Source organism: Panicum hallii, chromosome 6, assembly GCF_002211085.1.
Source record: "Panicum hallii strain FIL2 chromosome 6, PHallii_v3.1, whole genome shotgun sequence".
Lineage (NCBI taxonomy): Eukaryota > Viridiplantae > Streptophyta > Magnoliopsida > Poales > Poaceae > Panicum > Panicum hallii.
Window position 1 is genome coordinate 20,540,000 of NC_038047.1, and position 24,988 is coordinate 20,564,987.

General features: G+C 47.0%; 2 protein-coding genes across 19 annotated transcripts in view; one reads left to right on the top strand and one right to left on the bottom strand.

The window, feature by feature from the left end:
• The first annotated feature begins 7,912 nt into the window (after window positions 1-7,912).
• Window positions 7,913-12,734, top strand: LOC112897174 (protein Rf1, mitochondrial-like). Of its 4 annotated transcripts, XR_003229591.1 has the most exons (5): window positions 7,913-8,025; window positions 8,217-11,396; window positions 11,503-11,779; window positions 11,901-12,174; window positions 12,276-12,734. XR_003229591.1 is itself a non-coding variant. In XM_025965401.1 (3 exons), the coding sequence occupies exons 2-3, from the start codon at window positions 8,489-8,491 to the stop codon at window positions 11,009-11,011; spliced, it is 2,418 nt and encodes an 805-aa protein (XP_025821186.1). In that variant the 5' UTR covers window positions 7,913-8,025; window positions 8,217-8,488; the 3' UTR covers window positions 11,012-11,301. The 4 variants fall into 4 exon arrangements, 3 of the variants coding, with proteins under 3 accessions (XP_025821186.1, XP_025821184.1, XP_025821183.1); XM_025965401.1 differs by lacking the exons at window positions 11,503-11,779; window positions 11,901-12,174; window positions 12,276-12,734 and having other exon boundaries at window positions 8,217-10,215; window positions 10,321-11,301; XM_025965398.1 differs by lacking the exons at window positions 11,503-11,779; window positions 11,901-12,174; window positions 12,276-12,734 and adding an exon at window positions 8,121-8,140 and having other exon boundaries at window positions 7,963-8,025; window positions 8,217-11,301.
• Window positions 12,735-13,862: 1,128 nt separating this feature from the next.
• Window positions 13,863-24,988, bottom strand: part of LOC112897176 — a 48,348-nt gene continuing 37,222 nt past the window's right edge. For 13 of the 15 annotated variants that reach the window (XM_025965418.1, XM_025965412.1, XM_025965411.1 and 10 more), the window contains one exon: window positions 13,863-14,771. In XM_025965418.1, coding sequence (XP_025821203.1) covers window positions 14,172-14,771 — 600 coding nt within the window. In that variant the 3' untranslated portion in view covers window positions 13,863-14,171. Of the gene's footprint in view, window positions 14,772-14,905; window positions 15,958-16,037; window positions 16,261-16,345; window positions 16,673-16,988; window positions 17,357-17,985; window positions 18,408-18,543; window positions 18,697-24,988 lie in introns of those variants that run through there. The other 2 variants (XR_003229601.1, XM_025965404.1) reach the window with 2 other exon arrangements.

Here is a 24,988-nt window from a genome sequence, read left to right on the forward strand (position 1 = left end):
CGGGCGATTCGGGTGGTGGTCAAATTGGCAAGGAAAGGCGAAAGGGAGCGATGCGGCAGCCTTGGATTGCGAGTGGAGTGAGCAGGGTTGTCACGTGGGGAAATGTTTGCCCCTTATTCCGTTTCGGCGCTGTTCTAACGTTTGGCACCGATAAACGCAGGTACAGTGTGTTGTGCGGACTGTGGGCTTTGATCTGCAGACACAGCAGAGATTCATTGCTCCAACTCCAAGTGACCAGCTTTTGAAAAAAAAGGTAAAAGGGAAATAACTGCTCTTTTTTTTTACAAATGTATGGTGTTCTTTTTCCATCAAAAGGGCTCTATTTCGAGCACCAAGTTTACTTAATGTGTGTGTCTCTAAATCGAGCACATAAAATTATCACAAAAATTGTCATTTTTATAAGTATAGTAGACATGAATGGAAAATGAAACTATTTTTAAAGTAATATCCTCCTCCGCAATGCTTCTCTTGTTTCAATATATATACATATATATAGTTATATGCAAATACAGGTTAGATAGATATATGTATCTGTACATATGACCATATGTATTTGTGTGTGCATATATATATATAAATTAAAGGTATAAATGTTTTTTCCTTTTTATAGGCAGAGATTGAAAACTAAGAATGGCTATTGGGCTTGCATTGTTTTCTAGCACGTAATTTTTTAAAACAAAATGGCCTATTTCCTCTTCTATGATTAGTGTTTTGATATATTTGTTATTTTCACCTTCTCTTCCTATTCAAAATCACCTCTTCTCCATTTGCATAGCATTTTTTATATGTCGGCACATTGCACATCAGTACTTTCTGGTTCTCTCAAACTACTCCAATCAAAGATGTCCTCTTCATCTTGCCCACCAACAGCGGAAGCAAAGATATTACCACTAACTAAGGTAATAACAAGTAAATGGTTATTTCAAGTTCCTATTACACTCATTTCACATTTAAATTTAATTCTACCTTTTTAACAGTAATTTATACTTTCTCATATCACATTTTTCACAGGAGGCAATATTAAAATGCTATCTTGTAGAAGAAGTAGAAATCTCCATACAGTTAATCTTCTCTTTTATCAATTAGTAGTCCAGGCTTTTATGTACCTCTGTTATAAATAAATGTACCCCCTATATTGTATAACTAATGGCATGATGTACCCCTATGTTGTATAACTAAAGGCATGCCCACTATATTAGCAAGATGCATCATGTTAGAAGAAAATGGGCGCGCAAGGGCGTGCGCACAGTACTCGTGTGCAACTCTGCACTTTCAGAATAATTCTAACACTCAACATCTGAAATGACTCGGATCAGAGTCTTGCAACCAACAACTATTTTTTTCTCAAATAAACTGATTCCTCAGGGATCTACATTACAACTACCTGAGCCCTAAAATCAAGTAATCAACTGATCCTTGCAGGTATTCTTACTCTGCACTTGACATATGCAGTGAATAGTGACTGGTTACTCGAAGAGTTTATCAATCATCAGTTGATGTTTTGCCTGAGGAATGCGCATGCATAAACACGTTTTTCTTTTCCTGAATTTGATCGTGAAGTAGCATAACCTTTTGCTTTGCATGTCTACTGGCACACCCATTAAAAGGTTATGATATCTGCTGAAGCTGATGGAACTCTGTACGCTCAAGTTTCATGTTTCCTGGGAAACAAAAGGCAGGAGCTCTGCCGTTCAATTAAGACGAAAGCAAATATGTACAAGAAAGGTTAGTCCAACAAGAAACAGACTTCCGAGGGGCTAACCGACCCACATGATGCGGTTGAGCACAAAAACGATACATTGGCATAAGTCATCGTTGCCGAGCGAGGAAACAAAGCTGCCAGCAGCTCCAACTTTCCATGGCAGACAACGCACCGACGGTTCCGAAGCAAGCGGCCACAACTGATAATCACCAACGGTTCCGAAGCAAGCGGGTAATCATTGCCAAGCTTGAACACCCCACGAAGAGCAGCTCCAACTTCTTATCATGAACCCAGGCCTTGTCCCTAGCGGATATAGACCCCCGGTAGAGTCCAAGCCTATGGCGGAGGGTTGCCGTATGCCATCGTTGCTGAGCCACATCCCAACGCAGCAGTTCCAACTTCACGTTGTCAAATCCGCCTCCACACATCGACTGGGCGCGAGAAGCGAGTGCAACCACCCAAGGAGACATCGAAGCCACAACGAAATCCAAATGTGATGCCTTCAGGAAGGGAGCAATACACGCCACCATCGCACGTCCGAACTGATCGGGTTTTCACCCTTGGATGTCAACATGAAAGTGCATTGAGGTCCTCTAATGGATTTTGGTGAATTGGATGACAAAATGATTAAAGAACTAACATGTTTATTAAAGAGTTATTAAGCAGGAATTATTTGTGAATTAATTCATGGTATTGGCTTATGTGATATGCAACCAGATAAAGGAATGTATTGAAGAATGACAAGCAATATGCAATGGGAATAGAAACAAATGGTTATGAATATCTATAGTGGTTTCTATCTTGGGCTTGGCATCATGAAAAATGGCTTGATAAATATGTGTAATTGCAAAAAAAAAGAGTTAAGCATATAAAGATATGGATTTAAAGTTGGCTATTCATCGTTGATGGTAAACCAAAGCTAAGCTCAACGAAGACAAGATGAAGGAATCAAGCAAGTGACTGTGCAACGAGGAACTAAGCAAAATATGGTCAAGTGACGACTTGGATCATGATATTTTTGCTCGGGTAAAGTGGCTAGTACTTGAAGAATTTTGAAGCATCAAGTCAAGTCTTGAATCATATGGTCAAGTGGCTTAGATATCAATACAAGCAATATTGATCATAAAGGTTTCTAAGTCACTAGCTCAAGTTGGATGTGCTCAAGATGATAAGCAATGTTGAAAGTCCCAAGTATGAGAAAGATAAAGTACGGTAAAAGAAAAGACATACAAGCTCAAGTGGTTGTCTGGCTATCGCTATTTAATCTTGAGTATAGGTATGCCGTACTGTTAAGAGGGATGCAACATTGGTTGATTGACAACATCCAAAGTGCTCATAGGTTTATCCAAGTGAGAATCCTTGAGAGAAACCTCTAGCTACTAACTGTTAGAAACCTGGCCGACCAAGTTTTGGGTTGGTCCACGAGGTGAAGCTCTCTATCGTGGTGGAGTTTTTTCTCTGGCTCACACCGATTTGATCGATCTGAGCACTAATGGCTAGTTGAGTTTGAAACCAGATCTGATCGTCCGGTCACACCGGTTTGACCGGTTGGCCTCTGACAGAACAGTAGCTAGTTTTGGGAAGTTGGCTATTTATACCCTTTAGCCCTCTACTTCATGTGCAGTTGGTTCATTCTGGTTCCTGAGCTTTCCAAAGCTATTTCTTTGACTAGCAAGCTCTCCCCAAGCTCTCTTTGTGAGTTGTACTAATTTGGTTGCAAACCTTTGAGTTGGGTTGAGAGATTGAGTGTGTGAGAGCATTACAGAGCATTCCATATCTTGAGCACTCGTGGTTGACATCAAGGCAACTCGTGAAGCATTTGTTACTCTTGGAGGTGAAACCTCCCAGATGGCTAGGTGTCGTCGACAAGCTCCCAAGCTTGTGGTGAGCAGCGACAAATTTGTGAAGGTTGAGATCTTACCTCCGCAAACGAAAAGATCATATCTAGTGGAAAATAAGGAGCGGTTGAAATAGACCAAGCTCAAGGGACCGAGTTGAAATAGACTCAAGCACAACAAGTTCGTAAACGAAGACGTAGGGTTCACAACAGTGAATCCGAACTTCACGAAACAAATCCTCATGTTTACTTTGGTTTGTCTCAGCTCTTTATTCTCTAGCACTTACTAATTTTATTCCGCATCAATCTACTTGGTTGTGCTTATCCTGGCTTACTAGAAACTTTAGAAAATATCTACAGAAGCACTTCACCAAGTTTGGTTTGTGTTAGAGTTTGAGGAGGAAAGTAACTTTGAATTTCGTGTGCTTTCTGGTCTGGACCGGTTTGACCGGTCTGGGATGCTGACAGTTGCAACTAGTGTTGTAATTTACCTATTCGCCCGCTCTAGACGACATCAAGATCCCTTCACAACGTTGGGGGAAACACGACACCCCCAACAGGGAAAGCGGCGCCTATCACCATCGCCGTCGCCAAGGCTTTCGCCAATGACCCCCCACTAGCGCAAATGTCGGGCCAAGAAGCTGGTCCCCACGCCAACCATCCCAACAACGCCGTTGTCCCGCCGCCCCATGGAAGCCTCTTCAGAGGGGCATTGATGCGCCGGCTGCACGCGCAGCCGCATAGCTACGTCGGCCATCACCCCCTCCGACCAGACAACACATGGGGCCGGACCTGACTCCACCGCTCGCATTACACCACAGCACGTCGAGGTCGTCGCCGACCATCACTGCCAGCACGGGCACTCGCCGCCAACAGCCACAAGGCGCATGCACCACCACTATAGGCGTCGCCTCCCGTCTTGAGGGCGCCGGCCCCGGTCCCGGCGCCCGGCTAACACGCCGCTCGCGTGCGTCCACCTCCCGCGGGCCCCCAAGCGTCCGCGACGCACCGCACGCGCGTGTCCGCCCCTCCTGTGGGCCCACGCACACCTGCGGCCCCAAGTGCGGCCACACTTGCGCCGCCAGCGTGCGCCAGCGCCGGCCTCCGCGTAGATCCGGCCCCGAGGGTGCCGAATCCGATCCCCAGGACGTCGGATGTGCCACCCCGGGCCGCCGCCGCCGCCTCCATGCCTGATGTCTGCGCGCGTCCTTGACTGGGTATGGGAGCACGTCGGGCTGACAGAAGGAGGCCCGCTGCCGCCTTCCTACCAGGCACACGGGCTTTCGGTGCCCTGCCCTAGCGGCGGCGATGTGGAGAGGAGGCCGAGAGAGGGGTGGCGACGGCGGGGGTTAGGGTGTCGCCCGTGTCGCCCCTCAGAGGAGACGATGCAGGGGCCCTGTTGAGCTCTTCAGGTGATCCCCTCTTCCGGTTCGCATCGCTTGAGTCTCATATGATCCATGTTTTTTATTCTAACCCACCCAGTTGAAGTGTTGCCTTGTGATCTTGAATCTTTATGTCCGGCCTGTTGATAGAAAGCATATGATTCCATGGCGCTGAATTGTTTTCATTATTATCTGCAGGCAAAGTCAAATGGATTGTTCTAAGTTCCTCCCTGTTGAAGAGGGTGAACCACTTAACCTGCTGCCGAAGCAGTTGCAACGAGTCTCTCTCCCCCCCCCCCACGCTAACATTGGTGTCTGGGCAAGTTGTAAATATTTTTGCAATACCCAACGACATGTAAATTTGTTTGAGTGATTATGTCTTTCTCGTGCTTTAATTTACTGGCCACATTTTGTGGTCTCCTTTGTTTGATGAAATTTTATAGAGAAATGGTATCCTTGTCTTCAGTATCAAATTTTGCACCAGGTAAAATTATTTTGTTTTCAGTCCTAGTAGCTAGTTATTTTACATCAAGTGTTGTCTGAATTCGGTTCCTGTCTCTTGCCCCATGTCACCCTCCCTGGCGGCTCGGGGGGCGATTCCGTGCCGCCACCTGTCCCCCACCCTAGACCGCCTCCGGTGGCCGCCACCCCCGGCGACCGGCCAGGCGGTGGTGGCGGCCAGCAGCTGAGATGAAGCTAGCTCAGTTTGCCTCCTCTCTTACTATTTCCCCAGCCTCAAAAACCATGGTTGTGGGTGTTGCTCCGCCGTGCGCCGCCGCCGGCCGCCGGGGGCTAGATCCGGCATCCCCTTCACCGGATCCGGGCTCCCCAGGCTGGATCTGGTCGTGCCCCCCTCTCTCGGCAGGAGTGATGGGGGGGGGGGGCGGCCCTCCCTCGCTGAGGTTCGCGGCCACTGGCCGTTGGTCCGGTGCGTCGCTTCCTAGTTGTGATGATGGTGCTGGGGGCGTCCCTGCCGGTGGCGCTTGGCGGCGTCGACGATGATGTCGTGCGGTTGCACGCCGCTCGGCGCTTGGCGCCCCATCTCCGCCAGCTTCGAGGGCCGCCGGTGGCGGCAGCCGGTCCGTCAGCGTCCCCCGCTATTCCCCGCGCGTATCTCTCCTGGCGGTGGGTTGGCTTCACCGCCGGCCGCGGCCGCGGTCGCTAGTTGCCGGATCCACCCCATGGCGGCTCTGTGCGTGGGGATTGGTCGATGGTGTGTGTGGTGGTGGCGGGCAGCTTCTCCTCTGGGACGATGCTTCTCGCTGCATCTGCTTGTATCGTCACTTCCATCGTCATGGTAGCTTAGGTCGTCATCTTCAGGTCGTCTTAGTCGTTCATTTTGATCTCCAACGGTCAAATAGCGGTCGACTTGTTGATTCGAATTTGACGGATGCCCGTCGATAGCGGATGCTTTGCCGCAGTTGCTTGTCCGTATTGACGGATACTTTGTTGTCATGGTTTTCTCTGTTGGCGGATGCTTTGCCACCTTCTTGCTGTTTGGGCAGATGCTGTGCCGTCTTTGATTGTGTTGTCTAGTGGATGCTTTGCCACCGCTATTATGGTGATGATGTATCTTTAGTGGGTCCAATTGTTTAGCGTCGTCTTAGTGGTTCCGTGAGGCTGAGTATGTTCTCTCTTCCTCCATTTTTCTTGCTTGATTGTTTTTGCTAGGTTGCGTGCCACTAGCTTAGTGGTGCTTTATAACTCGGCACTATGAGGATTCTCTCGTAGTTGTGTCACTGTAATTCTCTTCCTCTTAATGAAAAACATGCTCATGCACCATCACAGAAAAAATTATTTTACAGCAGAAAACAATTTACAACTTAATGATTACCACTTTATTTTCTTCATTTTGTTGCATAATTTATTATGAAATCCTGCACAATGAAATCCTGCACACCCAGGGGTAAAATCAATCATGGGAGCCTCCTTATCCTTGAGGTGATTACTTCAAAGACTCGGAACTTGCAGCAGTTGATACGCTTTACAGGCTAGCATCCTGGCATATTCTTCAGATCCATTTTTGAATTATACTTTCTTAATTCACTTTTCATGGTCAACATATAGAATAGGCTTTTTTGATGCTTTCTACGGTATGTATGAGTTTTCTTTCTTTGTTTGCTAGGTTTGTCTGTGGCTATGCCTGCTTTGCCCTGCAAGTGGAGTCCATGCTGATCTACCTCTCCAAAAATGCACAAGCCCTATCAATGGACACATATCTTTTTGAGTATATTTACTTCTATATTAGAGCATCCTCAAGCGGTCAGGTTTGCTACAGTTTGAATATGTTTATGTGCTTCTGGGACATTAGTATATTCTTGGCTCCCATTTCTAAGTGCATTGGCAACTATGGACGCGATGGCAGCGTCATGATGCTGTGCGTCTTCTGCAATGGCAGCGTTCACCGTTTAGACTTCGGAGTGGCATCTTGGACCTGCAAGCAAAGGGGAACAAGGATGAAGGAACCTGCAAGATGGATGGGTCTTTCCTTGCCTTCCTGAGATTTGCGCATGTACTTTCCATGTCCATGAACTACTACTACTCCTCCTCCAAGGCTCCGTTACCCAGACACGGCTGGAAGGGCACGTATCGCGTATCCGATACATGTTGGATAAGGATACAATGCTGATACGTACTGCTCCATTCTAAAAAAATACAACTCTCGCTTCCTGAGGAGTCAAATAATTTAAAATTTCACCAAATTTATATAAAATAGTATAAATATTTATGTTACAAAATAAGTATCATTAGATTAATTATATAATATATTTTTATATTAAATCTATTTGGAGATATAAACGTTAGTAATTTTTTTTATAAATTTGATCAAATTTGAAATTTTTTAACTTCTCATGAGAGTTGCATTTTTTTTTGACTGATGGAGTATCCGCGGGAAAAATAAAATCGCCGAATAACTCAATACGTGGGCCGGACACTATCTGAATGTTTTTAGGACTCGGCCCAGCCCACGAAGTACTTCAGCCTGCTATCCCGGCCCCCAGCACGCACAGCACCCTCGCACTCGGAAGGACGCACGCAGGCGCCGCCCGCCCGCCCGAGCGCCGCCTCCCGCCGGCAAGGAGGAGCGCCGGCTGCAATCTCCGGTGAGTTTTCCGTTCTATTCGTCTTCTGGGCTCTGGATTGATTTCTTCCTTGCATTTTTTTTCCTCCCTGATTTCTTCCTTCCATTTTCTAGTAGTGCTATAGCGCAAGTCCAAGGTTGACAAACATCGTAAAGAGTCGCAACTATATTTTATCCCAGCCGCGTCTAACACGAAGATCAAACGATTTGCAGTGTCATCTTGGTTGCGGAACGTGGGGCATCTTCTTCAACACCGGCCATTGCTGCAGGCGGCAATGAGCAACCTGCAAAACCCGTAGCGGCCCAACCCCCTCTCAGCTCCCCGGTGCCGGCCGTCCTCGCCGCCTGCCGGCCCCAACCAACCCGCGCCCACCGCCGCTGTCAACCAACTCCCGTTCCTGACCCTCACCCACCCCACTCCACGCCGCAGCGCGCCCTGCACTTGCCAGCCCCCACCGGCGCATTCGGCGTCGTCCTTCCCTCTCATGCCCGGGCCACTTGCCTCCCCACGCCGACATGTCCCGCAGCGCGAGCGCCGCCCGCGTCGGTGCTTGGAGCTGGAGCGCGCCATCGCTGGCCGCGTCCGCTCGGGAAGCCTCGGCCTCGACGACGCCGTCAAGATGTTCGACGAATTGCTCCCCCACGCCAGGCCGGCCTCGGTTCGCGCCTTCAACCAGCTCCTCACCGCCGTCTCTCGCGCCCAGGGCAGGGGCTCCTCCTCCTCTGAGCTCGTCCCCTCCCTCTTCAACCGGATGGCCCGTGCTTGCTCCGACAAGGTAGCTCCCGACCTGCACACCTACAGCATCCTCATCAACCGCTTCTGCCGCATCGGACGCCTGGAGCTTGGTTTCGCCGCCTTTGGCCTCATCCTTAAGACAGGCTGGAGGGTGAATGGCATAGTCATCAATCAACTGCTCAAAGGTGTCTGTGACAGAAAGTGCGTGTCTGAGGCCATGGACATATTGCTCCGACGAATGCCTGAGTTTGGCTGCACGCCAGATGTAGTTTCATACAGCACAGTTCTAAAGGGTTTATGCAACGAAAAGAGAGCTGAGGAGGCACTTGAGCTGCTCCACATGATGGCCGATGATGGAGGTGGTAGCTGCCCACCAAATGTCGTGGCGTACACCACCGTCATCAATGGCTTGTTTAGAGACGGTCAGGTGGACAAAGCTTACAACCTATTTCGTGAAATGGATGACCGGGGGATTTCGCCGACTGTTGTGACCTACACCACAGTCATTGATGGCCTGAGCAAAGCTCAAGCAGTTGACAGGGCCCAGGGTGTCCTTCAGCAGATGATTCATAAAGGTGTCAAGCCAAACAATTGGACATATAATTGTCTGATCCATGGATATTGCTCTTCAGGACAGGGGAAAGAGGTGGTTCGAATGCTCAAAGAAATGTCCGCGCATGGTCATAAGCCAGATACTGTCACTTGTACTTTGCTGCTGGATCACCTTTGCAAGAGTGGAAGATGCACAGAGGCTAGAAAGATTTTTGATTCTATGATTGAAAAGGGCACAAAACCTGATGTAACTACATATGGCGTTCTGCTTCATGGTTATGCTACCAAAGGAGCTCTTTCTGATATGCATGGCCTCTTGGATTTGATGGTAGAAAATGATGTTTCACCTGACCATCATATCTTTAACATAGTTCTCTGTGCGTATGCTAAAGGTGGTATGATAGATGAGGCAATGCATATATTTGACCAAATGAGGCAGCAAGGGTTGAGTCCTAATGTAGTCAGCTATGCAGCATTAATAGATGCACTTTGCAAGTTGGGAAGAGTGGATGAGGCAATGCTTAAATTCGATCAGATGATCCATGAAGGGGTGACTCCTGGTATCGTTATTTTTAGCTCACTAGTTTATGGACTGTGCACTGTTGACAAATGGGAGAAGGCCGAGGAATTATTTTCTGAAATGCTGAATCAAGGGATCCATCCCGATGCCACGTTCTTCACCACAATAATGCGTAACCTCTGCAATGGAGGATGGGTCATGGAAGCTCAGAGTCTCCTTGACTTGATGGTACATGTAGGTGTGAGACCTAATGTTATCTCATATACTACATTAATAGATGGCTACTGCTTAGCTGGTAGGATGAAGGAAGCTATGAAGTTACTTGATGCTATGGTCCGAGTTGGCTTGAAACCAAATACCGTTTCTTTTAATACTTTGCTTCATGGCTATTGTAGAGCTGGCAGGATAGAGGAAGCTGTGAAGTTACTTGATGCTATGGTCCGAGTTGGCTTGAAACCAGATACCGTTTCTTTTAGTACTTTGCTTCATGGCTATTGTAGAGCTGGCAGGATAGATGATGCAGTTAGACTATTCAGAGAAATGTTGAGCAATGAAGTTAAGCCTGGAATTGTCACTTATAACATTGTACTTCATGGTTTGTTTCAGTCTGGGAAGTTTTCTGAAGCAAAAGAACTCTATCTCAATATGATCAAAAGTGGAATGCAGCTGAACATTTACACGTACAACACAATTCTGAATGGTCTTTGCAAAAATAAATGTGTTGATGAGGCATTTAAAATATTTCAGAGTCAATGTTCTAAGGATTTTCAACTTGACATCATTACCTTCAATATTATGATCGATGCTTTGCTCAAAAGTGGCAGAAAGGAAGATGCTATGGATATGTTCACTGCTATCTCTGCCCATGGTTTAGGTCCACATGTTGTGACCTATCGCTTAATGATAGAAAATCTCATAAAAGAAGGGTTGCTAGAAGAGTCTGACAATCTGTTTTCAGCAATGGAAAAGAGTGGATGCAGTCCAGACTCATGTATGCTAAATGCTCTAGTTAGGAGGCTGTTGCATAGAGGTGAGATAATGAGGGTTGGGGTTTACCTCTCCAAAATTGATGAGATGAACTTCTCACTTGAGGCAGCCACTACTTCCTTGCTAATATCAGTTTTGTCGAGGGAGGAATATCAGCACCATGCAAAATCCCTGCCTGAAAAGTATCATTTTCTTAAGGAGATCAATAAATGAGGATTTTTTTTCAGAGGAATTGGATTCTCAACTGTGTTGAGACATCTTTATTCTCAACTGTGTTGAGACATCTTTATGTGGCGCGTAAATTTGTTGGAGTGACTATGTCTGTCTATTGCAGTGATTATTTCTGTCTCATGCTCTAATTTACTTACCATATTCTACGGTCTCCTTTGTTTAGAGAAATGTTATCATGATAGTGCTCTTCGGTATGAAGTTTATCACCAAGGAAAAATTATCTTATTTTCAGTTGCACTTATCTTTATAACAGGGATCAATTTACATGTTAATGGTTCAAGAAAGTTTGGATGCTTTTTGTTGCATAATTTTCAGGTTGGTCATGCTAGTCATGGAATCTCAAGCACCTATTCTGAACAATTTTCAGGTAAACTACCTTACTCAATCTTACTGAACATGTTGTCCATACCAACTTTGAGACATCTGACATGTTCGCTTGTGTCACGAATCACGACGTTCTTTCCTGAACACAGTGAGATCAAATGTATGCTGCCATACAAGCACAAAAAAATATTTTGCCCAACAAGCTGAAATTGGCCTGAATCTGGCATACTTGCGTGGTACTCCTCCATTTCTCTTTCAGTCTGCATAACGATCTCTAGAAAGCTTGTGCAAGAATGCATCAGAACAAGATTCCAAGCCTTCGCTCCAGTGGTATATATAAATGGACGTCATTATCTGAATGTCACCACACAAAATGCGCAACAGAAAGAACACCTCAAGTCCCAGTTTCTGAAGGAACAATCACTGGTAAGCATCCTACTACTTCCAACTTTCCCTGCGTTTGATTTCATCTGCACTCGTTTCTGCAACACATTGATGCTGTTGCAAAACGAATGATCCTCTTGAACATTCTCTGGCTCTACTGCAGGGAGGGGAGACGGATGGAAGGGAAGAGACTTGCAGCTGCTGCTGTGTGGTGCATGCTCGTCATGCTGTCCGTGTCAGGCCAGCAGCAGGTGGCCGGATTCACAGGGGGTTCTGTTGGTGCTTCGGCAGCTGCTACCCTGGCTGCAGGGAGGGCAACCCAGCGTGGCTCTGCACAATCAAGTGCGTGGAGTCCTGCACCGTGCCCATCGCCGCGTTCGGTGCCGGCGACTGCTCCAAGATCTGCCTCGCCTCCATCTGCGGCGCGGCCGAGACCGGTGACGGCAAAAGGCGCTTGTTATATTACACAGCAATCTTGCTTTGATCAATTTTGTGATCGTCTATGAAATTGTTGCGTCTTTGTATTTGGATTTGCCAGGGACAACTGATGGCGGTGCTGCAGCAGCTTGCGTTGATGATTGCACCGTGAACTGGAACTCGTCTACTACTATACATGGCACTCGTCTCCAATACGCAAAGCCACACCTCAGTCACAGTTCTTGGCCCAAGTAAACTGTGTGTGCCGTTCTTTCAAGAAAAGGGGGAAAAAACTCGTGTGGCACCCGGAACTAAGACGAGCTGCATTGTAGCCAAAGGAAATTCTGAAGCCATGCATGGATACAGAAATGGAAACTCCAACCTGTCCAACGGAAAGGGTTTCAGGTTGAGGTCGAGGTATCAGAGATCCAATGTGACGAGGAGCAACGACAACCACCTGGTCTCCCTGACACTCATCTCGCTCGTTCTGTTGATCTCCGAATCAGATCGCTCGCCGTCCTATCTTTTTCTTGTGTTTTCTCCGGAATTTCTAAATAATTCTCACAGAATTTCTACTGCTTTCTGCATGTCGATTTTATGCAGACGTGCAGTAATGAAAAGGTACAGAGGGCAATATACGAGAACCTACAGAGATCCAGAAACGCCCTAGCAGCGAGCCTGCCATGTGAGCAGTTAACAAAACTCAGATTGTTATGTGCTACAAAACAGAAGCAGCATAAGCAACAGGATGGACATGAGTTCATAAAGATTGTGTTCATTCCACCATTAAAAAAAAAAGATTTATGTTCATTCCGGCAAGGTTGCGAAGGAAAGGTCTAAATTAGCAACTCTGTAATCAAGAAGCGAAGTTAACACCCAGAAAAGTGACGTGTAACGCGGATTTGCAGGATCCCCATACAATTTCTACAGAGTAGTTTGGGACTAAGCCTTAGTGGTTGCAATGTGGGACTAAGCCTGACGAACAGAAGAACGACCACCTTAGCACAACAGTGTTTGTCCATCTGTAGCTTTGCATAGTCAGGAGCAAAGAGTGTACATAACCGCGTACTCTTTCTTTACTGGCTCCGACAAGATCAGCTCAATGTAGCATGGGGATTGGGGAGGACATGTAATCTGCAACAGGTAGTTAAGCAGGGTGTTAAGCTCCGAGAAACATTCACAGCGCAGTAGAAGGCAGCAAACAGAACAAACTTCAACTTAAAATAGCTGCAAAGTATGATCAGAAAAAAAGGCAATAAACAGAACAAACTTCAACGTCAAACAGAAGACTCTGCACTATGTAGCATGATATAGCATAGTATGATCAACTTTGTAATCTCGTTGCTCATCTGAGGAATAAGAAACTCAGGCGTGGTCCCTTGTGTGGAAAAATAGCATAGTATGATCAGGAAAAATTTCCTTGGAAATAAGGGCCTGATTGGTTTGTGGCCAAAATCTGTCCTACCAAAACATGGGCTGGCCAAATCATGGGCATGCCAAATTTATTGGCCAAAACATGGGCAAGAATTTTTGGATAGCACTTGGTTGGATGCCAAAACATGCGCAAGAATTTTTGGATAGCACTTGGTTGGGTGCCAAAACATGGGCAAGAATTTTTGGATAGTACTTGCTTGGGTGCTAAAATATAACAGCCAAAATTTTGGCCGCCAACTAATTTTGATGTCAAAATACCTATGCCACTTGCCACTGTCCATGATTCATGCTATCATATAATATTAGAACATGTCATTTACATAACAACTGTTCGGGCCTACTGATGATATATTTACATATTATACAAATGAGTTCATGAAGTCCAGCCACCTTGATCAACACAAAATAATATTATGCTGGAGGAGTACATCTTCCCTGACCACCTACAGTAGTTCTACGTCGCACAAGTTACAGAAACATGCTCCTGTCAACCGACAACACTTCCAAAATAGCATAAGCAAGTGCATCGATATGACGTCCACCTACAGCACGTCCAAAATACCAAAAGCTGCAGCATCCATATTCACTCAGAGCTACCATATTCACATGCATACCCACCACTAGCACCATACTTGGCACCTAAGTAATCAGTTACCCAGGATCCAAATGACTGATCAGATGCAGCATTCAAGTAGTTGCGCAAGTACATCTGCTCCGGCTTGGAAAGAAAGGTTGCAATATCAACCTTATCCCGTGGTGGGAAAGGTATATCCTCAATACGCTTCCAAAGATTAGCATAAGGATCAGCAGGTGCAGGGGCAGTGGATGCAACAGAATTGGCCAGCATGACAATACTTGATGCAATTTTATCATTCTCTAGTGCGTTGGCACGTTTTTCTTTGTGCTTTCGAAGCTTCTTCATAGGCGATTTCATGTTTTTGTGCTTGAGACTAGAACTGAAGGCTAGATCAGGTGAATTGCTACGAGCAGTAGTGTCAGAATCATTCTCACCATGCTCAACAGTAAATGAATCATCAGTCTCTGTTTCAGATCTATCATCTTCTGCATCTGAAGTGTATTGGTCAATAGCTAAGGATCCATTAGCTTGGCCAGATTCTCCAAATAGCTCTTCCATGAGCTGGAAGAATTTGATAGGTCGAGTAAGATAGTTGTATTTCAAAGTCTGCAATAAATATTAACCAGTGAGTCCAAAACATGAACTCAGAAACTAAGTACACACTATTGCAAAAGCTAGTGACTTTGTACATGGCATAGTGAATTTTCGTCAACATAAATGTATGCAACAGATAAACTTACCCCAAGCTTGGAAGGTGGTTTCTCTGAATATGGTAGACTGAACTTGCGAAACACTGCATCAAAAGTTCAAAACCATTGCCACTCTTGGCCAAAGCTTGGCTTATCCAGTTCCACTTCTCCTTTAATGCCCTGAACTGACGATAAGCTTGATGTCTGGTAGCTCCTATTCCAAATCTGGCATTCAAAGCTTCTACACACAGATGATGGTGGTGTTGCTTCCACCTAAAGGTAGCAGGTTTGTCCTTTTGGTAGTCAACATACCACTGAAGCATAAACTCAGTGCTGTCATCAGTCCATGTTTTGTACTTCTCACGATATACAACATCAGCACTTCCAACTTTGTTTTTCTTAACCATGCTATAAATGAAAGTTCACAATAAGTTTCAAACCATATTAAGTATATAACAAACGATGTTGTGGTTGAACAGAAGAAAGTTACACCACTAAGCAAACATATTATTAAATTGCAAAGCACAAGTTCAGTGCTATTGTATACAGACCAAATGGCTACACAGCCACCAAAGTACACAAACAGAAACGATATTAACTGTCCAAACTAACCCAAAAGATGGCAGCTGCAGCTAATACACACTAATTTTCAACGGTAACATTATTGTTAAGTCTATCATTCCACATCTGCTGGGCAATTGAATCACGCTTCGTAGCCCACTCACGTACATCAGCCTCTCGATCGGTGACACGATTTCTACTCCTAGGTAGATGGCCATACCAAGTTGGCTCATCATATATGAACTCATCAGCTCCATCATCCAATATCCAATTATGAAGGGCACAACAGGCAATGACCACCTTTGGCTGTGACTTCAGGGGTATGAATGGCTTATTACTAAGAATTTTGAAGCGATTCTTGAGAGCGCCAAATGCCCGCTCAACTGTTGTCCTAAGTTGGGAATGGCGATGATTGAAAAACTCTTTTGGACATTTTGGGTCATGGGCTCCGTGAAACTCTTTTAGGTGATAGCGAACACCGCGATAGGGTGGCACTATGCCTGGCCTAGTGGCATATCCAGCATCAGCCAAATAGAATTTCCCTACAACCAAAGTTAAAATAGCGTATATTGTTAGTTTACGATGTTGATACCATGTACCATTTTTCAAAATTCATTAATACCTTCTGGGATTTTGAGCCCATTTGGACGAGTCAGGGCATCATGCAAATGAGAATCATGAGCAGACCCCTCCCACCCAGCTAGGACAAAAGTGAAATGCAGATCAAAGTCGACAACCGCTAAGACATTTTGTGTGGGGTACGACTTGCGCCCCCTAAACCTATCCACAAATTTAGCAGGCGCACATGCCCTGATGTGAGTGCCATCAAGTGCCCCTATACATCCCTATGTACAATGACAAAAACTTATGTCAAGCATTTTGGCATATAAGTTGTTAAAAAAAATATGTCCATGCACTTCTGAGAGTTACCTCAAAATATGGATAAAATCCGTTTGGGCTGTTGGTGATCTTAGGATGTGTGGAAGTTGATCTTAGGATGTGATCTAGATGGATTGATTGGAGAGGAGAGTGCACCAGATCAACGGAGATACCCCAGGTCCTCAAATGATGAAAAGATTTTATTTCCTATCCCATCTGTACTTGAGGTAGGGCCCTTTGATCTGCGATGGGAATGAGTGGTGGAAGTCCGGTGCTTTGTTGTTGACTCGAGGAGAAGAGATGGTGGGGGGCTCCGGGGCTAGTTGCGCTGCGAGAGGGGAGGAGGCTGGCTGCTCTGCGACCTGCGAGAGGAGGAGGCTGCGCTGCAATAGTTAAGGGAGGGAAGAGGGAGCCTGGCCACGTCAGCCAAAACGTCGGCAACGTGAACACTACCGTCCTGCCCAGAAAGTTCGGCGCGCCTACGTTTTGGTTTTGAACCAAACGAGCGCCAATTTTTGGGTCCGTCCTAACTTTGGCAGGGCAGGTTTTGGCTCTAAACCAATCAGGCCCTAAAGCCTTCATTTACTAATTGTTCTCTATTGGAGAAATTGGAAATTAAACTGAAGTCCTTGAATGTATATATGTTTGCTGAAAATGAACATGTAGAATGTCATGGCTGTGAGAAGCAATTTACCTCAGTTCAGTAATCTTGCTGCCGCCCTGTGGTGTGGTCGGAAGGGGGGGGGGGCAAAACAATTTTCAACCATGGATAAAGAAGGGGAAGAAGAAGACAAAGAGAGGAGGAGGAAGAAGAGGAAAATGAGCCCCCCCCCCCCCCCCAATTTTGCATCCTAGATCTGCCACTGGTGGTTGGTGGTTCAGTGAGGAATGAGTGCCCCCTCCCTGCTCCTTAATTATGAGATAGCTAACATTTTGAGTAACCAAGAGCAGCTTTCCTTTTGAGGTCTGGGTCATCCATTGTTGACCAAGCATGCACGAACAATGCAGGGCTACATAGGAATTGAAGACTCTTGTGGTTATAGCTGTACCTGTTCAAACAAACTGCAAGATAAAGAAGATGCAATTATGATTATCTGATAGCGATGCATAGTAGTGCAGCAGGGGGAGGGGGGGGGGGGAAATGAGAGCAGGGGAAATTAATTAAAATGAAAAGTTAACATCTCTACTAGAAGCTACTACTCTCAGCTTCCTGATATTGCATTGGTTTTGGAAAAATTCAGATGAACCGAGACCTCAAGTGGAGACAGTTCAGTCGTAGAGAAATGAATAATATCTATGCGATCTCTATTAGAGTAACACCTATTCCATGTTCATACACAATGTTTACGTGACTTCTTTTGTGCCATGTAATTGTCAAGTTCATCGCAGCTTGTTTCATTAGTCATGCATATAACTCCATTAGATTATCTTCTTTCCCCATTTATTAAGGTTTTAAAGTTTAAACCAGCTTTTCTCCCAATCTAATCAGTCACTTGATAGTCAGCTTTTCGGTATTGCTCTATCTCTAGTTACTTGAAGAACAGTAAAAGATAGATAATTACTGATGCCATATGAGAACAGATAGTTCTGGTACACCGCAGTTTGTAACTGTACATTTGATGCATGATAACATTGAACCATTAACACAGAGTAATACAGAAACAGGAAATTCCATCTATTGATTTGCATACCTTGCTTTAGTTGCTCGCTCCTGCTGGCCGCTGCTTGAGGCTTTAAGCTTTTGCCCTGCTAACCAACCACTGCAACTGGTGGCTGGTGATCCGGCGGTGTGGCCTGCAACAAGCGCCAGCCTATCGCTTGGGCGTCCTTCGCGCGGCCTCTGTGACGCTGACCTCGTGAGCCTCGCCCGCGCGCCATGCATTCTGACTTGGGAGGCATCGCAGGCGCCGCTAGAAGAGCAGGAGCTGTGAGGCCGAGAGCTGCGGGGCAACGAGCCGCCCGTAGAAGAGGCAGCCACCACACCGGCCGCTCATCTCCGCAGCACCGTGCAGATCCACCCCACGCCGCTGCTCGCCCCAGCGTCGCCGTCGATCGGGCCGGCCCCAAGTTGTAATCTCCCCGATACTCCAACAGTGTGAACCCAATTCAAGATCTGGAAACGATACAATCAGCAACCTTATCCACATCTAGGACATCAAGCCGATCGAAGAGGCAGAGAAGGGCGGGCGTCGGAAGCGCGGGAGAAGTCGAGGAGACGGGGGAGAGGGCGAGGTGGACGGGTGCGTTACCTTCCCCACGGTGACGATGTAGCGGACGTGCTGGTCCGCAGCGAGCTCCGCCATGGCCGCCTCGCTCCGCTCCCGCTCCTGCCTTGCCTTCGGAGTCTGAACTGAACCCCTCCGCGACGGCTGCCAAATTCCCATCCCATCCAGGGGGCTACATGCAAATAATAGGGTCCTTTTTGCAAATATTCGGATCGCAACTATTAATCGCGATCCGAATTAGGAGGGTATATTTAAATACTGGGGTCCCTTTTGCAAATATTAAATACTGGGGTCCCTTTTGCAAATATTCAGATCGCGATTAATCGCGATCCAAACTAGGGGTCTGTATGAAAAATTAATGGATTTTTTTTGCAAATACTCGGATCTAAATCAGGGGCGTTCTGAAAATCTTCCATCAGCGGCAGCGCAGGAATCAGCGGAGCTGAGGAGCTCGCGGATCAGCTCCCCCGGCAGACCCTCAGCGTCAATCACCTCACTCGCGCAGGACACGGATAGACAGCGGCGGCGGCGTGAAGGCCGACGAGAGCACAACGCCAGTCACCCTCGGGGACTGAAGAGGAGAGAGAGAGAGGCCCGACGGCTGACGTTGAATTGGTTGGCGTCGTGCACCGCGCGCCGCCGGCGCCGGCGCCACTGTAGCGGGATTCAGTTCACGGAGGTGGGCCACTCTGCCTTGTCTACGATCCTTCCTAATTTATACCCTTCGCTGTATCAGAGTATCTCGCTGCAAGCCTGCAACGGGCACAGGCATAGACAGCCGACTTTCCATTCCCTGCATGACGCGCGAATCGGAGCTTGCTTCCCTCCATGATTTCGTTGGATCGCCAGCACATGCCCGAGATCGACGTCGTCGTCTGGGAGAGGGAGGCACCGGGACATCTCGTGTGCTGCGGAGGTCGGCCATGATGGTCGCAACGAGTGGCCGGCGAGGTGAGTGTTCCAGTTCATGCGCTGGCGCATCTCATCAGCCATCATCGATTCTGTATTTAGCGACAAAGACAATATTTTGATGACTTAGGGAAGCAGTTTTGTACTTGTGTGAGCTTGGTCGTCCTGGTTGAGAACGGGCAACAGCCAAAAAGAAAAAGAAATCCTATCGGTTAGTTTTAGCCTCATGTAATTCAATTGGAAAATAGAAGCAATTCCAAAGTATTGGTTGACACACATTCCCTCCACCAAATTGTAGCAATCAGCATTTTTACAGCCACCAAAAGGAGCTGAGAGAAAATAAAAACTGATCGCTGGCCTGAAACTTTCTGATCAATTCACACGGTCGCCGACTCGCCGTCCAATCCTGTTTCTTCTGAAACGTAGCTCAAAATTGCCAGCAGCAGCTCAATGTATTCCTGGCTCCCTCACTGTTCTTCTGAAACGAAGCTCATAAGCTTCAGACTTCAGCGTGCGATCGTCGTCGTCAGTTCAGTTCCAGTCTCTCGTCGTCGTCGGCTCAGGAATCAGGATTAATCAATCAGGAAAAGGGTCACCGTTTGTCGTGTTATCATGTTCGTCCCTTCAGTAATTTTCCAAATGCACTGATGATGTTCAGAGCTGAGATTCTGATCGACTGAACACACCACGCGCGGCTCAAGATTAATTACTTCCTCTGAAGCACAAAAAAGGAGTGCAAATCGGCTTAATGAGATTATCTGATCGACAACTAAACTGCTTTCATGGGGAAGGCGTCGCGCAGCTTCTCCCGGCGGCGTGCCCTCAATCGGCAAAGCTCGCTGGCGCGGTTCCTGTCGAGCTGCCATGCGCCCATACCATGGTCCAGCGCCGGACATTCTCAATAAACCCTCTCCAACTTGGGGCAGCTCGACATCCAGGATTCCGCGGGTAGAGAAGGGGAAGATGGCGTGAATCAGCAGAGGAGAAGCACGACAGGGCGGTGCGGATCTCCGGCGAATCTCGCGGCGGACGCGGAAGCCATGGGCACAAGAGATCGACGACAGCAGGCGCACACGGGAACGAATTTTAAAATCGCATCCCGAGCTGGGGGTTATTTATAAATATTCGGATCGCGATTATTAGATTCAGGGAGGTTTATGCAAACTTCGGATCGCGATTAGTAATCGCTATCCAAATGAAGGGTTTTCTGTAAAGTATGGATCCATGCAAAATGCTCCTCCTCTTGACCTCTTCCCCCGCCACCGGACGATTCCGCCGTTCCTTGCTCCGGATGGAGAACACCTCCAGCTTCTCTCCCACTCAAGATCTTCACGGCTGCCCTGGCTTCGGCGGAGGGCACCAGCGACGGGAGAGGCTGCGCTGGACTGCCGCCGCCAAGGTCACCCACCACCGCGTAGCGCCAGAGCCGAGCGTCGCGACCGGCGTGTGCATCATTCGGACGCTTGGGGCCGTGTGTGCCGCGCTCCTCAGGGTTGCTGCTCAGCTCCGTGCGCTATCTCGCGTCCACGGCCTCCTTGTTCCTGTCGTAGCATGAAGAAGCAGATGGCAGTGACAACCTTCACTGTTCACTCCCTGCGAATCCATGGCTGCACGGAACTATCTGATGTGGACACTCGAGATAATCTCTCTTTCCAACCCAAGAAGGCAATCAACACAGATTATCTGGGGTCAGTGGATCAGAAACTGCAGGGCATTATCACCATCTTATTTCTAGTAATGCCAACACTGAACAAAAGTTCAGACGCTTGTCAAGAACATCCACTAGCACCGGCAATCATTGCTCTCCCCTGTCGCTGCATCTTGTTGGTCAGATCCATTAGCACCAGCGTACACAAGGCTCTCTCCCTAGCTGCTGCAGCTTGCATATATGTTTTCCTTCACTCAAATAAATCGTCACGGAATGACAGCAACGACTGCAAACTGCAAAGATAACGAAAAACAGTTGATCAGGACATTAACACAAAGCAAAGTGCCGACCAGGAACCAAGACTGAAGATGAAGGTTTTATTGAACCGAACATGGCATCACTGAAGAAGTCCTTATTATTCGACAATGGCACAGCAAAATCAGGTGCATAACTAGGTAAGGTAGTGGAACTTAACATCTGTTGCAACCGAACATGGCATCAGCTGAAGAGTCTCTGATCATCAACTAATTTATGTTGACTGTAGTATTTGTCAACAAAAAGATAAAATAACTAGTATTTTCGATGGGCATCTAGCAGAAAAATCCAGTAAAAGAAAAATCTGCATTTTAGTACTCACACTTGGGAATGTGCATCACCGGAAGAGGAGTCATTTTGCTGAAATTGGAGCCACCGGCAAAACTTTTTTTAATCAAAAACGCAGGAGAGTTGACAAGTAGGGCCCACCTAGCTGTCGGAGTGGGAGAGAAAGGAGCAGGGCAGGGGCGGCTTCGTCTTTTCACAATGTGCCTCCATGCTGGTATCGTGACCTGGTCGCCGTCGCCAAAGCCGCGGGCAATTGCTTGTCCGTCCGTCCCGTGATGCTCGTGAAGTCGTGATGTTCACCGCGTCACTGTTCTTCAATTTTCTGATGCTATGCTTGCAACTCGGTGCTCAGGAATAATCTCTCACTCGCTTCATCTGATAAACACAGGAATAAATTACTTGCTGCCACCTAACTGACGAACTGGCTGAAGCCAACGTAGAAATGCAATGTGTTGATCTGAAACCAAACAAATGTTTTCAGATGTTTCAAAGACTCTGAAAAAGCAAACACCAGCGGGTGGGCACATTGAATTACCAATATCGATGAATCAAGTTATCACAATTCCTCAGAAAAAACAATCTTTGACATCAATATTCTTAAAACCTATGGATAGATGCAGTGGGGTATGCATTCAAAAAGAGGCATCCTGAACCAAACAAATGTTTTTCACAATTCGACCTTTCGTGTTTCCTGCACTGGGCTACCTTGATACTTTTCAGTTTTCTTCAGTACACCAACAGCAAATCAAGCTGCAATGCTTGCATATAGATATCTATAGCACAAAAACAAATGGTTGTCCATATATATTTTTACAATGCATTGCATATTTGCTCAAACATTCTTTTTGGGGGAGGTAGAGAAGAAATAACTAATTTATGTCACACGTACTCCCTCCGTCCTGAAATGTAAGGCATTTTATTTTATCCTAATTCAAAGCAGTCTAGTTTAACCAAATTTATAGTGAAGAATATTAGCATGTAACACATCAAATAAGTAAATTATACAATTATATTTAATAATGAATCTAATTATTCTCATTTGACATTCAAAATATTAGTACTCTTTTCTATAAATTTAGTCAAACTCAGAACAGTTTGATTTGGAGGGGAGGGAGGAAATTTAGTCAAACTTAGAATAGTTTGATTTGGAGGGGAGGGAGGAGGGGCTGGAGCCTGGAGGGCCTCGTCGCCCGGGGCGCCCGGCCATGGAGCCGTCGTCCATGCTGCTGCGCACTCCGTGGAGCCAGGCCGCACCGCGCCGCGCCGCCTGGATTGGATTGAGCTCGCGGCGTGGAAGTCCTTGGGTGCACAGTCTCATTGTTCGAGTGCGTGCGGATGGTTGCAGTGTGGATCCAGGCTGGCGGGGCACGAGGCCAAAGCGGCGTGAACTCGGAGACGGCCGTGGCCGCCGGCCGGCGCCATCTGCATTTTTCAACTTGTTTTGCATAAAGCCCTCTAGATATTTATATAAAACCCCCTAAACTGGATCGCGATTGATAATCGTGATCCGATTATTTACATAAAACCTCCTAAATTGGATCACGATTAATAATCGTGATCCGGTTATTTACACAAAACCCCTAGCTGTATTCATAATAGTCCATCCGCCAAGACTGCCTTACGCCTGCCTCCGCTTCCAACGCGGCTCCAGCGACTGCCGCGCTGCCTCGCCGTCATGTACGGAGATCCGCTCCGTCCCCTACCCCGCCGAGTCTCTCGAACCGCGTCCGCCTCCCTCGCCATTGCCCAGCCTGGCAGCCCCCCAATCGTTGTCGGGGACGGGCGGTGGCATCGCGGCGCGCCGGCCGGCGCCCTTGCTAGAGGCAACTGGCGCTGCCTGCTTGGGCTGCTAGGAACCGTGGACGCTTGCCGTCGTCGCCATCGCTGAAGTTGGAAGCTGCCCGCAGTTGTTCGCTCATTCGTGTTTGCACGTGATGGCCACCGCTCGACTGTTCATCGATGTGCTGATGCCCTGTCGTGTTGGTGCATGACTGCAAACTGCATGCTCCGATCCTAGCACCAGTATTGCAATGGATGAATGGAGCTATGTGTGTGTATTTAGATCTTCTTACAATTCATTGAGCAACATACTATCCAATGTGCAGCTAGATCTTCTTAGCAACATACTATCCAATTGATTGAGCTTTGTAGAAGCATTCCGCCTCCCATTGGGTCCCTTGTGTTCCATCATCATGACCATATGATGAAGCTTCAAATTTTACAAACAACAGGGACCAAGCCACATCCCTTAGAGAAGTTTCAGTTAGTCACTGCACTGTTCATCGCACAATTCGCCAATCTTAAACTAAGGTTCAGTGTCTCATATAATTTTTTCCTTGAGCGGAGTATCTCATATTAGTTGATCTATTCAGTCAACCAAATGTTGAAAAAAAATCACAGGAATCCTTTTGGCCCTGCCTGCCTCCCTCGGTTGGTGGTACAAGTGCTAGGTATATAAATTTAATAGGCGTCTCTAGCTCGATCTCACAGTCACTATAGCGGTAGAGTCAGCCAAGTGGACGCCAAATTTGGAGGTTCGTTCTACAGACTACAGAGGTCTTCCTCCTCTTCTTCACATTGCAAGAAGCTAAGGCCTCGCGGCCGGATGCTTGGATTCCTGATCAGGATGACATGGGCCATGCACACAACGAGATTATTCGGGAGATCTGTCGCTCATTTCCCATCTTCTTTTTGATCGTCATTTTTTTGGCGTAATTGATCGGCTCGATCGGCGTGGACATGTAACGTCCGAAGCTGCGTGCAAAAATGGTCTGATGCCGGGTTCTCGCACGTCCTCGTTGAGCCTCCGTGTCATAGACGCACAGTGAATCTATCAAGCAACATCTGAAAAGACAGCGTGTGCATACCTGCAATCGGAGGAGCCTTGGCGATCTGCAATGAGTGTAGCAGTCTGCATGCGATCCCATGCATGTCCTACGACTGGTACACGATGCTGTCTGTTTAAACGATCGGTTGTTTTATATTCCTGTTGGAAAGATGACGTTTTCGCATTGCTTTCTGTGCATTTTCTTGAGATTTCCTTTTTATTATACGTGTTCCCCAACAGTTCTTCTGCCGGAGACATACAACACTACCGGAGGCGCCCCCTTTGCCGAGTGCCCGAGACACTCGGCAAACCACAAAAACGCTCGGCAAAGCCTTTGCCGAGCGCGACACTCGGCAAAGAGCCGTCGGCAAAGGCATCTTTGCCGAGATGTCATGATATCATATGGGGAGGCTGTGATAAAATTTTGATATGGTTTCGTGAAAGTTGTAACGTATGATGCTTACAAATCTATACGCCCTTCA